At 37.0% G+C, this 16,059-nt stretch overlaps 1 protein-coding gene across 2 annotated transcripts in view; it reads right to left on the reverse strand.

Moving 5' to 3' along the window:
* CDKAL1 (CDK5 regulatory subunit associated protein 1 like 1) overlaps positions 1-16,059 on the reverse strand; it is a 376,852-nt gene that overhangs the window by 20,666 nt on the left and 340,127 nt on the right. For both annotated transcript variants that reach the window (XM_418914.8, XM_004939622.5), the window contains 2 exons: positions 5,002-5,085; positions 1,647-1,811 (listed from right to left, as the gene is read on the reverse strand). In XM_418914.8, the coding sequence (XP_418914.3) occupies positions 1,647-1,811; positions 5,002-5,085 (249 nt within the window). The remainder of the gene's footprint in view (positions 1-1,646; positions 1,812-5,001; positions 5,086-16,059) is intronic.

Consider the following 16,059-nt stretch of genomic DNA (forward strand, 5'->3'; position numbering starts at 1 on the left):
GTGAGACACTGGAACGGGCTGCCCAGTGAGGTTGTGGATGCCCCCTTCTGGGAGGTGTTCAAGGCCAGGATGGATGGGGCTTTGAGCAACCCGCTCTACAGGGAGGTGTCCCTGCCTATAGCAGGGAGGTTGGAAATAGATAATTTTGAAGGTCCCTTCCAACCCAAACAATTTTATGATTCTATGACTGGAACATGAGATCTGCTCAGAAGCATCTTAGGTTAGATTTAGATGTCTCAAGCACTTCTAAGCAGGAAATTTGCTGTAACTTTTTATTTGAGCATTCTAAGTACTTGTTCTTATCTACTCAAAGAGCAAGAGCAGATTTATACCTCTTAAAGGCATCTCCGTGATTTCTTATGTAAATTATCAGTCCCTTTGACTTTGATCATTTTGTTTCTCATTCTTAACATATACAATTTCAGTCAACATTCTGTTTGCTTACTCCCATGCTAATAGCTTCTGGTAGCACATACTCAATTTAATTACAGGTTTGGTTTTCTTATATTGTATTATTTTAAAAAATGCTCCACTGAAAAAAAACAGCAGTGTTTAAATAGCTACGATGTCTAAACAGACAATTCAAAGCTTTGGGCTGTTTTTTCAGTCACTTATCAGACAAATATATACAGACGTGGACTTCATTGAAAGGCGAATTAGCCTTTGAATGCTTGAAGTTCATGATCTCCCCAAAACATTACTCTAGGTGCATTATTGTTGCAATGTTTTTCATAACCAGCCTTATGATACCAAATAATTCAACCTTAGTTACACAAGGTATGTAGTGATTATTTATGCCACCTACAATTAAAAAAAAAAAAAAAAATATATATATATATATATACCCATTCTTATTTTAATACTTGTCCACAATTTACTGTAAAAGCAGCAAGGTGGATGATAAACTTCCACTTCCCTTTCTCCCACGTGCTAAATTACAGCTACATATTTTCAGAGATCCTAACAACAGTGCTGGAGAAAGGACATCAAATCATGCTTAGAAATGTGATACACATTTTCATTTCACACTCCATCAGTTTTTACAACTAGAGTTCCATGAAATGTATGAGAATACTTGGCTAACAGCCACATCTACTGAGGTGTAAAATAAGGATCAGATATCTTTTAAAAAGAGTTTCATTTTCTTTACATGACGAGATCAGATGTTGACCTTTTTCTAGAATGTACTGTAAATACTTAGCACCTCTACCTATCAAAGACTTTTGAATCTCTGGGCAAAATTTTGAACTGAAAATTCTAACAGACAAATAATCAATAAATATTTTTTAGAACAACTTTTTAAAGGAAAACAAACAGATCCACGCTTCTACTAAATTAGAAATGAAATACATTGAATTATATAATTGCTTATGTTAAATCTTTTCCATTCTAATAGTTCCTTCTCATCTTGTGCCCTGGAACAAGAAACAAGCATATCACTGCCTTTACAGTCAGCAAAGAAAAGCTATGGGTATCAGCAAAAGTGTCTTTTAAATTCAGATTTCAATCTGTTAGAAAAGATTAAAGCTTCATGAATACATAAAAGGGGAACTATAAAATGATAACAGATATATAGCCTGAAATCATTACACTTGAGCAGATGCTGTTTTACCAACAAAGTAAAACAGAAAACGTCTTTTACTCACCTCTTTTAAACCAGAAACTTCTCCTTTTGCTAATGGTCTTGTGATGGATGCTGTGTAAACTCTGGCATCTGACACAGGCTGCCCCTTCATAAAGTGTTTCCCAGCTTCATAAATATTCACTTCTACCATTTTACCCATTAACGCAGGATCCTTTGGCACAAGAACCTTTCAAATAAAGATACAGTTACTAAATATCAGAAAGGGCATCAGACTCTCCAGCTTCCACTCAGAGAACAGACTTTTTGTAATATTTAAGAGCAACTCCTAAACATTTAAACATTTAAAACTTCAGGCATGAGCATAAGCTACAGCCCCTGAGATGTGATCAGCAACATCTCTAGTTTGCCTTCAAAAGCTTTGCAGTGTTAGCTCAGCTTTTTTCAACTCAATTTGATCCTATGACTTACAGTTGTGGGATTTTTTTTTGTTCGTTTGTTTTTTGTTTTTTTTAATTGATAAGAAAGTCAGACCTGAATGACAACATTTTAATCCAGACTAACTGGTTTCCCAAGGGCAACTGTAGTACAGAATGCTAACAGATTGCTTCTTCACACCTATCCCACAACACTTTTATTTTTTTATTTTTTAATTTTCAAGTCACTGTCCTACTCAGAGGAAATCATTACAAATACTTTCCCTTTTTCCCCAAAGGCTCAAGGTGTTCGTGACTACAGGAACTTCTACAATTCCACTGAGATTCCTAAGCATCTTCCAAGAAAAGCAGATTGTTTTGCATTCCGGAGATTAGAAAGGTAAGTGGATCTAAGTGGCAAACAAAAAAAAAACAGGATCCCAGTGTTGAGATATTTTTACAACATGTCTCACAGTTGTGAGGAACAGGGATCACAGTTATTCTCATATACATTTCTGGGGGCAAACTGAAATAATAGGAAAGCTAGGTAAATAAGTATCACTGAGTGTTACAGTTTGAGCTGGAATGGAATTGTTTTCAGAGTGCCAGGTACAATGTCATGTTTTGGTTCTAGGAAATGCTGATAACACACTGATGTTTATAGCTGCTGCTAAGCAGTGTTGTACAAAGCCAAGGCCATTCCCAGCAAAGGGCCCAAGAAGCTGGATGGGAACAGAATTAGGACAGCTGACTTAAGGTGGCCAAAGGGATATTCCATTTCATATGACACCATGCAAAAGGAGTTTTGAAGAGGGGTGGGAGTTGATCTCACTCCCTTCAACTGGTTGGGGATGTAGCTGGGCATTGGCTGGGGGATGGCGAGCAACTGTGTATCACTTGTTATATTTGTTTTCCTTTTCTCTATCTTGGCAAATAGTTTAACCTCAACCCACATTCTTTTTTTTTTTTTTTTTTTCTAATTCTCTCCTCAGTCCCACTGGCAAGGGGGAGGGGGAGTAAATGAACAGCTGTGTGGTGCTCAGCCACCTGCTCGGTTACACCACAACGCTGAACCTACAACCTCTGTAAATTTTGGTACTCTCACATGCGAATTGCCAGAAATTAGATACAAAACCTATGGGACATTTGTAGGTATTAAGTAAGTAGTTCTTCAGAAAGTGACTGGCTTAAATGTAAAAATTGGAGAGGTACTGTGAGTAACCAACTAGCCAGACTTGGCATACATTAGTTAAAACCCTCTCCTTCTTCCTAAGTAACAAAGTTCTACCAACAGAAATAGTTATCTTGACTGCTCTGGTGAAGTACCTTTTGGTTAGTTCAATGAATTGTTCAATGAACTACATTAAACTATGTCACCAAAGTTACTCACTAAGCTACCAGCAGGTTCATCAGTATAGCTCTATTAACATGGTTTTAAAAGCAAACTCTTTTAATACAGGCAAGCTTCATGAGGAGATTATAGGTCTGATACTTCCTTTAATTAACACAACATTACACCAGGACTGTTCACTTCAGCTTCCAAATATAAGATGATATTTACTGACTTGAGTGGCTGATTTCTAATCTACTATCATTAAATTTACTACTATAAATGTCAGTCAATAGCACAAAATCTTGTTCTTACTTTGTTGAACATGAAGTTATTATCCTTGTCAAACACATAACATTTTAGGGAAAAGACATACAAATATTTATTCTGTAATAAATGTAGTACTTCTTCCATAATACAATCAAAAATTACTGATATAATTTCTATTTAGTTTATTCTTTACCAGTTCCAGTCAGGAGCTGTATTAGGGGCTGTGCAAACACACCATAAAACATCAATAATTTTTCACATACTGCTTTCCTTTTAATTAATGAAACTTTCATTAAAAAAAGCATTAAACACTAAAAAGCCCCAAGCAATTTCCTTTTCATCTCTCTACACAAAACCATGTTCCTCAAATCTGACTGATAAGGTATAAAGGCGAGGAACAGTGATATACAAGATTTAAGATGGAGGTCAGAGGTATAAGAAAAGAAAAATAATGAGATTTATCCTAGGAAAGAATGAAACTGTCGAAAAAATAATTAGTGAACCAGTTGCCTATAGAACATGTTTCAAAAGCAGTAACATTACCTAACACTAAGAAAAAACAATAATCATAATAATAAAAAAATTGCATATTTCTGTAACGCAATAAGGAAAAATATTAGAACAAAGCACTAATGTTAACTATATAACCACAGTCACTATCAATAGACCCTCCAGACAGGACAACTGAATAACTAAAGGACTAAAAACAAACTACACAGATTGGTGTAAGAAGATTGAGAACAAGCCAACTGCAAAAACAGAATGAAATACAGATGATTCAGAAAAGCCAATTTCACTGTTTTCCATCTGCTTTTGAGTAAAAATAATAATTTTGTGAAACAGATGATGTACTTCCTTCCTAGTTCATAAAGATTGTTTCTGCACGGAGAAAACATAATTTATAGAAAGTACATAGAAGAAAATAAAACGTGTCAGGCTGGGGTGCTAATCTAAACAAGAGTTTCTGATCTTTCTAATTATTTGAAAAAAAAATATATAAATTTTTATAAATTGCATTGCCTGAAAGAATTTTCCAAAAGAAGTAGTGAAATCACAAAGTTTAAACTATTAAGAAAATAATGCTTCTGAGACTTGGAAAGTAAAACTATTGCAGTAATTAACAGCTCCTTGAAACCATACGGTGTTTGGATATACAGCGTGTCCTCATGCCATGTAGCTAAAAAACCTACTATTTCTTAACACAATTTCAAGTACGTTGTATTTAGAACATGGAAGGAAACAAAATACTTCAAAAATGAGATTTGATGATCACACTATTCTTGGGAAAAGGTTTTCTTGGTTTTTTTTTTTTTTTTTTTTTCACTGTGGTGCACTGTGTTGCTGAGATTACCAGAAAGCAAAGATACCCCAAAAAGATGTTATCTTGTTTATTTTAGCAGTACCTGCTCATAGAATGGATTGTGAGCAACATAGTAGTTGGAATCAAAGGATTCTTCTGTCACCAGAACCCTCTGCCTTTCTCCAACCTGGAAAATAGAAAATAAGGCAGACGACTCAGAAAATATTCAAAAAAGAGTTGCATTGATAAGCAAACACATTTAGTGGAAATAATCAAATTCTCTCAGGACATTTTGTGTCAGCAAGAAAGCAGGGGAAAGAAAGTAACTCACACTCTCCAAAACTGACACGGGTAAAGGTCAAAATGCAGGTTAAGAACTGCACTACTGCAATGGCTTGACATGAAAATGCAGTTCAGAAATGCAAATTTATTTTCACTCATTAACAAAATAACAAATAAATTTTTATCAGATATAAACAGGGTCCAATTATTGCTTCATCTAGTTAATGAAAACACTCTCACTAAGAATAAAATTCTGTAATCAATGACAAAAATTAACACCGTCCAGCCCCCTGACGACAACCTTATGACAAACAGAACAATTGGAAGCATCGGAGAGAAGCAGGGAACTGTAACACATTGCTGAACTTTAAGGTAACATCACGCTAAGCTGTTTTATTTTTAAAACCATCCTTATTATTTACAATGATTGATAGAGCACCTCTATTCCTTCTTGTTGACAGTGCTAAGATATCACTTGAGACATCACATTAATTTCCATGATGTGGCAGTCAACACTACATATTACAAAGACTCAGTGAAGAAGAAAGCTTTCAAGTACTCACAGACACAGTAATACTAAAAGCCTAATAAACCCTGGGCCAAAAAACTAGAATAGTTCAATTAGATGTCCAGCTTCTAAATGCATTAGCACAGTCTAAAGGAAGCATAAATTATATTTTGCAGTTAGATAAATGGAAGGCTATACAACAAGATAGTTGCATTTTGTTGCCACGTACATATGAATCAAAACCTGGCTTTCCTCAAACTTCAAAATCATCTGCATAACACCTTTTGATTTTGTCCACTACAGTTGTACATAGGTCAGTCTGAAAGCAATGTCTCCTATTTATTGCCATGGAAACTACAACAGCTTCAAAGAGCACAGTAAGTCTGCTTAATTGAAAAAATTCTCAGCTACAAAACACTGTTTTTCAACATAGCCGCTATCACTAGCTATGCATTTTTGTCAGCAATGAACAAGAGCCTGCATGCCACACTCATAAAAATTTGCACCAGTGGAGGTGATCCACTGCTTCACAGCAGCTATGACAGTGCTATTGCTAGGGAAATGCTGCCCGTGTATCCATCTCTCATTGGTCCAAACAGATGGAAGTCAGAAGGCGACAAATCCAGACTATGTATGGTCAAAGTGTGGTAGGGCAGTCCAGACAAGACTGGCAATATGCTCCATAGTCTTCAGACTGGTAGGGGGTCTGGTGACAGTTTGTTGCAAGAGAAAAGTTGTCTTCTTCTCTGGTCTGACTGCAAGCTTGAGATTTCAGGTTAGCCAGCGCTGCAACATAGTAGTCAGAGTTGATGGTTTGTCCAGGTTCCAGGAATTCCAGAAGGATCACGCCTTTCCCTATCTCAAAAGATAGTGAACATCACTCTACTCACTGAGGGCTGCATCTTGAACTTTTTCTTCACTGGGGAATTCTCATGTTGCCACTTCATGAGCTGCCATTTTCACTCCAGCTTGTAGCAGTGACATCACGTTATACTGATGCAATCCTGGAAACTATCACCTTCAGCCTCTTATTGGTTCAATGGGTACTGACAAACCTGCATGCAGTATTCCTTCTGTCCCCATGTCAGCATTTGTGGGACTGGCATGAAACTTTATGATATTGCAATGTTGTCACCATCATTTCCAATACACTGAAGCCAATATTCAACTCTGTACAGCAATTTGTGATGTGACAGCTGTACATGACCATTCAGAACATGGCTTGTCTTTCACATCACTGTCACCAGTGCTTTAATGCACTGCCCATCACCTCACTGTGCTCACATCCACTGTTTGGCTTCCAGAAATGTTCAGCAAGTGTCAGTGAATGGATTCTTTCCAAACTACTTGACAAATATATTCTACAAACTACAACTGTCTAGCTAAACTGACTTACTGCTTTTATTGCTGTTGCTATCCCAAAAACCAAAAATGTTTTTAGATTTCATATTCTACTCCAAACTTTTAATATCTGTGAGAAATGCTGTACTCGAGATTCCCCTCAGAAAGACTTCCAGCACAAACCCATCATAAGGTACACCTGAATTAGCAAAAAGACATAGATCAGATAATAATGCTCTGATTCTCTATGGCATAAGCAGTTAAAGTAAAATATAAGACTTCTAAATTTTTCCCTAGAAATCAGTAACAGAAAAAAGAACAGATAAAAATAAGATCAGCACTGTCACAGATACATCACAGTATATATATACACTATACATGGCCCTGGATCCCCACTCACCTAGCAAGACATCATGCTTCCCCTTCAACAGGCACGTATCTAGGCCATTCCCAAAGCACACCCTGGAGATCAGGGGAAATGGCACCCAAGTCACTGGCCAAACTTAAATTCCCTGTGTACACAAGTGTAGGGAACACAGAAAGGGACATAAGTCCCAGGTTTCGGACCCGGTATAAAAATCCTAGTAGTAGAAAAGATGTACATTTCTGCTCACTTTTTAAAGGTGCTTAAGAGTTGTTCACAGCACACTTAAAATTTCTACTAATGTTCCTCTGGGAAGTTTACATGTAATGACAGATAAAATGTATTCAAATCTTAGTTAAAAGAATCATGTGTAACCATTTACCATTCTTCTGAACACTAATGTGCTGTTTTCTTCCAAGAAAAGTTTCTCAATTCAAATCCCTAGATGACTTTTGTAAATACATGTGAGATAAGGCACTGGAGATAACTATGCCAGCAACAGGATTACAGGGAACATTTTCCCTGAATGAAGAGGTTTTGTTGTTTCTATAACATTTAGACCACAGCCTTTAAAATCACAAAACAGTATGGTACTGCAGTGCTACAGTAAGAAATCTCAGATGTCATGCAGTGTTATGAAAAAGAGGAGGAGGAAATGTTAGAGAAGCGATACTCACCTCTGCGGAAACACACTACCACTGGAAAACACCAAAACCAATCAACCAGTCATCTCATCGAGTTGTATTCATTATTTATCCGTATCACAACTTAACAAAACCAGCTCAAAGCAATACTGGGACAGTAACTCATTTCTCAGTTGTCCTGTGGTTCCCTGGTTCCCTGGTATTCTAAACTACATACATTATCTTAATGCTCTCGGATGTCAGAGTGGCAAGTATGGTATTAAAGAAAAAAAAAAAATCAAAGGGGAGAAGAAAAGAATACCTGTGTTTGATCATTTGCTATGAGCAGAGGCTTCTTCAGAGACACTGCCAGTTTTCCTTTGCTTCCATGAGCAAAAGGAGCACAGGTCCCTGCTAGACAGAAAACTTTCCTGTGCTCAGAATTTCTTGGAAGAGGGAGCAAAATATGAAGGCTGAATTAATCATATAGCATCAAAAGTATGGCATTAAAAACATGTGCAAGAAATGAAGAGGAGCAGAACTGCCTACACCAATTTAGAGTACCTACACGAGACAATGAGCTCAGCCATCCTATAAAGAGTAAGAAGTAAATTCAACATTGTTCATTTTCTCCAGTTACTCAATTAGTACTTCTGTCCAACGCTGACCTCACAAAGAAAGACAATATTCAGATATTTGCACTTCTGTCATAACAGAAAAGGACAATTCTATTTAGTGAGTTAAGTCATTGGGTATTTATGATCTACGACACTAATTGGCTACACACATTCTTACAACAGAAAATGACTATTCTTGCATCCAACAATAATTAAGAAGAAATGTAAGTAGGCAGAATGCTGCTTTGGTATTGAAATTTGTTCAAGAAATGGAATATATGTCATCATTTCTGCAATTATCCCCCTGGGATCTCTAAATGTCTACGTTTCAGCTCTCTCAGAGAGAATGTAAATATGCAGAAACCAGACATGATATCTAATAACAGTCATAATTATAATAACCTTTGATGATTTTTTTTTTCAGGCACGTACCAGCAAAAGTAATTCAGTATCTTATTTTTATTCCTACTCTTTCATCTGCTTCGACAGGTATGAACGAGTTCCAGCTCTCAGAGAACTATAATTCTGACAAAGCATTTGCAGTGGTGTAAAGTCAGCACTGACATCTCACTTGGGAAAAAATTCTCTACAGAACTTGGATATTTTCTTTATGGAGGATAGAATGAGAAGAATAACAGATGATAGCAAAAAAACAACAACAACAACAACAACAACCAAAAAACAAAAAAAAACCAAACTGCCTGGCAATCTCCCCCATATTAAGACAAATTGATCACACTGTTTACACAAAGTAAATTTGTTTTCAATGAAAATAACACAGCTAATGTACAAGTTCTATCCCTCTCATGCTGTAACAATTGCCAGGTAGTCTGCAAATCTCATAATTAGTAATCAAGTATTTTATGAACTTTAATTTCAATTTTATTTATCCTACAGAAAAAATCTGACATGATCATTCTGTAACTCAGTTTTTTTAATGATGTATAGAAGTACAAAAGTGGAGTAACATTTAGAGTCCTGTATCTTTTATATCAAGTAGGTATCAGTCACTCCACAATGTGTCTGACTCATTTTACAACTGAGGAAAGAAACAGAGAACCTGACCACTCCAATGGTTCAGGGCAAGTGGTAGAACTCACCATATAGACCTCTATTTTTGTTCCAACTAAAAATCAGTGCTGACTCAGCCCTACAGCACCACTATTTAGCTAGAAAAACTAAATTCTATATATCGCACATAGATCACAGAGGTATGTATGACTTACAAATTAAATGGATAAAAGACAGTAGATGATACTGGTCTCACTGCTCATACCAGATTGTTTGGTACTTATGTCCAGAGTGATTAAATGTTACTATTTCACACTTGCTATGAGTCTTTTTTTTCCCCCTATTTACATCACCCAGTTTTCTTGCAGGCTTGGAAGCGCTGGACAGTCTTCACTGCAGGCACAAAAGTACCTAGCTCTACTGGAGAACTGCAGCATCCCAAGTGAAAAGCAGCCAATGTTCATCAAGGTGTCTCATTTCACTGTCAGGCAACACTTAAGCTGTCCTTAAACCACCATTAGTAAACTGTCCATGTCCAAGCGAGCTGCAGTTTTATTTGGAAAGGATTACATGCAACATACAGTTTATATAAAAAAAATACCAAGATTTTTTAAAACACACACATCTCAGATGTGTGCATCACCAGGATTTCAGAATGGATGCAATAAATGCCCACAGGGCAAACTCTTTCAGTGATTTTCCAGGCTGGCTTGAGGCTATGCAAGCACAAACGAAGGACAAGGTATAGGTAAGACAATCAGCTCTAAGAGGACACAACCAGTGTAACAAAATCTTCCACAGCCCTTCAGCATCAGGCAGAGCAGCTCAGTAAGATCAATGGAACACCTCCTCCTCAGCCCCCTTATGAATTTGTTGGCACAGCTATGGGGGAGGCAAAGAGTAGGAGAGAAGCAGACAAGGGACAGAAGTAGACTGCTTCTGCTTTCTTGTCCCATTTCTCTTGCTTCAGGTTAAAATAGCTCCTTTCTATTGCTGTGCACCTGCATCAGACTGCTTCATTTTAATTTGGCATCCTGCTGTGAAAATGTAGCTTCTTCCAACACATACAAGCCACGCCATGCAGCTCAGACGAAAATTATATTCCAATAAGTGAGCTGTGACCTAAAAACGACAACTGGTCCTCTAAATAGGCGATTTCTTTTAAACTCTGTAAATTTGCATTTTGCTGTCTCTCCCTTTCATTGCTCCTCTTGTCTGGAAAAGACGTAATAAAAGTAGCATGTTGACAACTCTGTCATACAGCCTTTCTAAATTGTGTTAACAGTGTACAAAATTATAAAAGGAAAATAAGTTCTCTGAAAGGGAGATACGCTGCAGCTGAAAAGCAGTTTCTCTTTTTTGGATCTTTGTCTTGAACTTAAGAAGTGAAAGCCTACGATGAGGATGTAGAATTGGGATTTATTCTGGATCTGACACACCATTGCTAAGGGACTCTGGCTGTTACTCTGAAACTGTTCCACATGTGCAAAATGTAATTCTAATTGCACAACTTACAGAGCAGTGACTATAAAACTGAGGAAGTTGCTATAGCAATATAAAATACTATATGCAGAACTGGTATTTGGAACTGTCATGCTGGATGAGCACTCAGGCAACTGCCTCAATGTAATGCTGACAAAAGCCTCTCCCTGCTTTTCTCAGATGATCTAACAAGCCCCATAAATCTGTATGACTTACCTATAGAAAAAGTCTAAATGAAACGTTCAGATCAAAATAGGAACAAGAGTAGATAAAATGCTTTAGTTCCTTCTTTCATACCTACAATAATTCACAAATGAAACATAAAACCAGACAGCAGACTGCCCCTAAGGAAGCTAGATGTTTGACACATAAGTACAGAAAATTATTACTGCTCATCTTCTAGGAAGGAGGATGGAGTTTCAAGGAATCCTTTAAAATTATCTGTAACTTTCAGCCAATTTGCCAATCCCATGCATTCTGAAGGCATGATGTAAACAATTTCTTGAGAATTGAGATTAAATATCCCTTTTTCTAAATAAGCTAAGCCTGTGGCTAAACAAGACTATCAAGCTTAAAAATATGGTAGTCTTTCTTAGTAATGCAATCCTTCCAACTTCTGTGAAATCATTTAAAATTACTTAAGATTGGCTGCTATTGTTGGAAGCAGTTCCTTGAGATATACTGCAAATTTCTAAGTGATTAAAGCACAGTATGAAGTAGCAGTTGCTAAGGCAACCATACATAACTCCTGTTCCACTGATCTCTTTCAACAGCTGCATGAGCCCTGACAAGTATCAGTTATATGAGATTTTATAAATGATCCTGGTAAATACCCTATCAAATAGCTTCTCCAGTAATTATTTCAGGAACTTGCAATACAAATCTGTTTTCTCAGACTGAAGCCTCCGTAACGAAAATGTTCACCAGTGGTCTCACAATGGTGCTGACATAGCACAGGCCAATGTAATGCTGTTTGCAGCACAGATTCAGCATCACCAGCTGCTGGAAAGAACTGCCAACTCTAATAAAACTTCTTAACGTGGGCATAACTTCAGTAAGTCACAGCCATACCTGACTCATCGTTTACTAAAAGGGAAAATCACAGAAACTGATGAGGACAGGATAATGATACTATTTTCTTTTATTTTGAAGGTAGTCAATGGATGAAAGAAAAGTTGCACACTTCAGGGCTTTTCTTCAATCCAGGGTAAGGTAAGAGCTTAGAACTGACGACTTTTCTAGATGTATAGTGCTGAATGTCAAAAAACATCAAGAGCTCACAGAGGGACCAAAGTGAATGATGCATAAAAGAGTGATGCATGTATATAACTTCATGATGTTTATAATTTAATAGTCACTGCTTCTGAAGTAGTTACGATGCATTTTAATATGTTTAAATAGTATGCCAATTATTTCCATACAGAATAGGTAATGAAGAGAAGCATCATGTCATTAGCATAGTAAAATAACAATTCTGACCAATTCTTTAATATCCATTAAAGGAAGTTAATTGAACCATAAGATATTAGGTCTAAGTATCTTCAGCATACGTGAAAACGGAGAGTTGGAGAGAGTTTCTCACACTGCTCAACAGTACTGAATAGTCAAGAAAGCAGTGCATCAATTCTCCAAAGAAAAAAACTTCCAAGTATTTCAAATTTCTACTTATGGTCACTTCCTTTTGTAAGCTATCTACAATTAATCATAGTTAAAGCATAACATACAATCAGAGGCATAGGAAACAAATCACTGGTTATAAGAAATATATTAATACCTGGGGTATACAAGGCAGAAATCACTTTTTTTTTCCCTCATAACTGCTATAAATACTGTATTCTGATGTTCTCAAAGCCAGCAGGAAATGTGTGCCAAAATTATGTGAAGATATGGACTACATACATTTGTTTCTGCTGTTGCATTCATTCACCCTTGGATCATATCTGAAGGACAGCAGAGTGCAGTATTTTATTTTGTTGCCCTTTCCTCTCCTTTCTCTTCTGCATTTCCTCCCTTTGGAGTAATATTTTCCCATAACTAACTGGAATAAAACATTGTAGTAATACTAAACAACACTTCCATGCCCACTTCTGAGAAAATGCTTTTGCAAGTATAGACTAAAAACGCAACAGGTGAACTTTTCTCCTCCCATCTTTTTTCCCGCTTTCATCTTAATTAATTGCTCAAATCTTAATCCTAGTTTTCTGCCAACCTGGCTTGAGACAATTGTTCTCATTATTTTCCCTGAGAAGTGCTCTGTTCCTGAAGGGACTCTGTGAACATGCCTTATTTGAGCAAGAAGCAGCACAAACCATTGCTTTAATTTCATTCACACTGAGACAGGCATGGAAGAGAAACACTGAAGTTCACAAGAAAAAAATAAAGCTCACAATTTTCCACTTACACCTTCAGAACACATATGTCCTTTTCGCCTATCACATAGAATAAAGACTGTACATCAGTTAAGACAACAAGACGATAAGCAGCTTGTTTCCAAAGGCAAATGCTGGTAATTAACCCAAAATTGTCTTTTGAAGAATAGTTGTTAGCAACCAACAATGAATTCTCCAAAGAGAGTTCTGGATCAGATTCAGCCTCTCACCATTTGTTTTCTCTCTTTGTGTGAGAAGAAATGCATAAACTAATTTCTGCAAGGTGATCACACAAAATAGGCACGTAAGACAGAAGAAAAGACTGATATTTCGATTTTCAGTGTTATCACACAATTATGAAGACAAAGCTGCTCGGCATAATGGCTGCAGCTGGTTTCATCAGCCTTGCTAATAAACAGGTTGGAGTTGATGTATTGGTTCACACTGCACAATAAAGAAAACAAACATTGCCATCCAGCATGAGGTCTACAGTTCTATTAGAGGTCACTAAAAAAAGAAACGGGAATGTAGGCTAATATCTGGATATCCTGGTTAGACAACTTGAAGACTGTTTCTCTTAAAGTATTTGATAGAAATAGCATCACAATTTATGACAATAAAAAATGCTATACCTTCATGAAAGCTAATCATTTGACCAGTTCTAGCTCATTTTAAATTTTGTTCATTCCATTCCCAGTAAGCCAGATTGAGATCTGACTGCAAGAGGCTGTCATAGCTGGGAAGATTTCTGAGGAAAGGTGAGGAAAAGAAACCAATCACGACAGGCTCTGAAGCCATTTTAACAACCCCCTGAACTCAGCAGATATTGACAGAGCTATCTTTCTCCCCATGTTTTCTGTTTGTTGCATTGCTATTTACACTACAAACACAAACACTACACACAAATGTTTACAAATCATATATTAGATCATCAATAAGTGTGTCTATCACAGATATTAAAGGGACAAGACCTACATGAAAATACTTAGGTTACTGAAAATAATACTTCCTATTTGTTTCCATGGGCACACAACAGACACAAAGACTACAATAACTCTATTTGGTAGAGCAAATTCTCAGCTGCATAACACTGTTTTTCAATATAGCTATGTGTTTTCACCAGCGATGAACAAGAGCCTGCATGTCATGCTTGTCAAAATCTGCATGGCCATCTGGTACGTGGCTTGCCTTTCATGTTGCTGTTGCCACTCCTGAATTGCACCACCCACCACCTCGCTGCTAACATGTTTGGTCTCCATAAACATTCAGCAAGCATCAATGAATGTCAATGGGTGCCATTTTTTCTGCATTAGAGGATTTCAGTGGCACACCTCTGCTTCATCTGCACTTCCATGTCAGATGCCATTTTGTCAGACTGCCCCTCTGCTGCCATCTGTCACATGACAACAAACTGTAATGGGATATTGGTGGGAAGGTCCAACCTCTACTGACATACCACCAATGTCTGCCTCTGGCATCATGGGCTAACATAACAAAACAGGAGGCATTACTTTTCAAGAAGCCCTTAAAGACGATAGCTTGGAAAGCCTACATTTCTAACACTGGTCCAAAACATTGTAACAGAGTGTAAACAATACAACTGATACATTCCAATTCCTAATATTCTTGGCTGAAACCCTATTACTAAATTAAGTTTGTTCAAACAAATAGAAACTCCACCCAACCTTCAAACCAATACTTGAACTATGACTTAGTAGCCTCATTATTAACTCAGCAAGAAGTTTTCAAGGTCATGGAATAAAACAGATTAAACTCACGTTTGCCAAAAAACCTGCTAGCATTTCAGTGGGTTTTGCTATATTCCAATATGCTTAAATACCAGTAGAGAATGCACATTATCTGTTGTCATAGCTTCTAAGGCATGTTGGTAACTTAATCTCTGATGAATGCTTCCAATAAAACTATCTGGTCTTATATTTTTTATATGTAAACAAGAACAGATTTTTTTCAGGTATTATGAAATACTTAGTGCAAAACAAACAAACAAACAAACCCAACAGATTTGTATTTGAAGCACTTTAAAAAACTTTTACAAATCTGAAAATTTCATTAATTTGTCAAACATTTTTCAAAATTCCTTTAAGCTACAATGTAGTGAAGTAAGCAATGGGTGACATGAAGCTCCTTCTAGAGGCAGATAAAATGATCTCAAAGAAAAAACTCAATCTAGGTTTTTCTCAGCACTGCTTTCTTTTATCAACCCCAGGCAGCAAAGGATTGTGACTGGTAGTACACAGCAATAGCCACACACAACAGCAGCCTGTCACTGATGGGTGAAGTCCAGTATTCATCAATAGCACTAACAAATGGGACTATTTAACAGAGAATCAGGATTAGTACAGAGGCGAGGAAGGTGAGAGGCCCTGCTAAGTTGTGTACTGATTTCACTACAGCAATTTCTCACCAGCTACATGGCACATTGCTAAGAAGGGGCCTTTAGGTCTCACAAGTTTACTTTCTTGAATGGTTGGTAGTGGTAATAATTGCTCACAGATGACATTCACTCTGCCACAGGCCTGGAGAAGAGGTAAATGCTTCGCTTT

The sequence above is a fragment of the Gallus gallus genome, chromosome 2 (genome assembly GCF_016699485.2).
Source record: "Gallus gallus isolate bGalGal1 chromosome 2, bGalGal1.mat.broiler.GRCg7b, whole genome shotgun sequence".
Taxonomy (NCBI): Eukaryota; Metazoa; Chordata; class Aves; order Galliformes; family Phasianidae; genus Gallus; species Gallus gallus.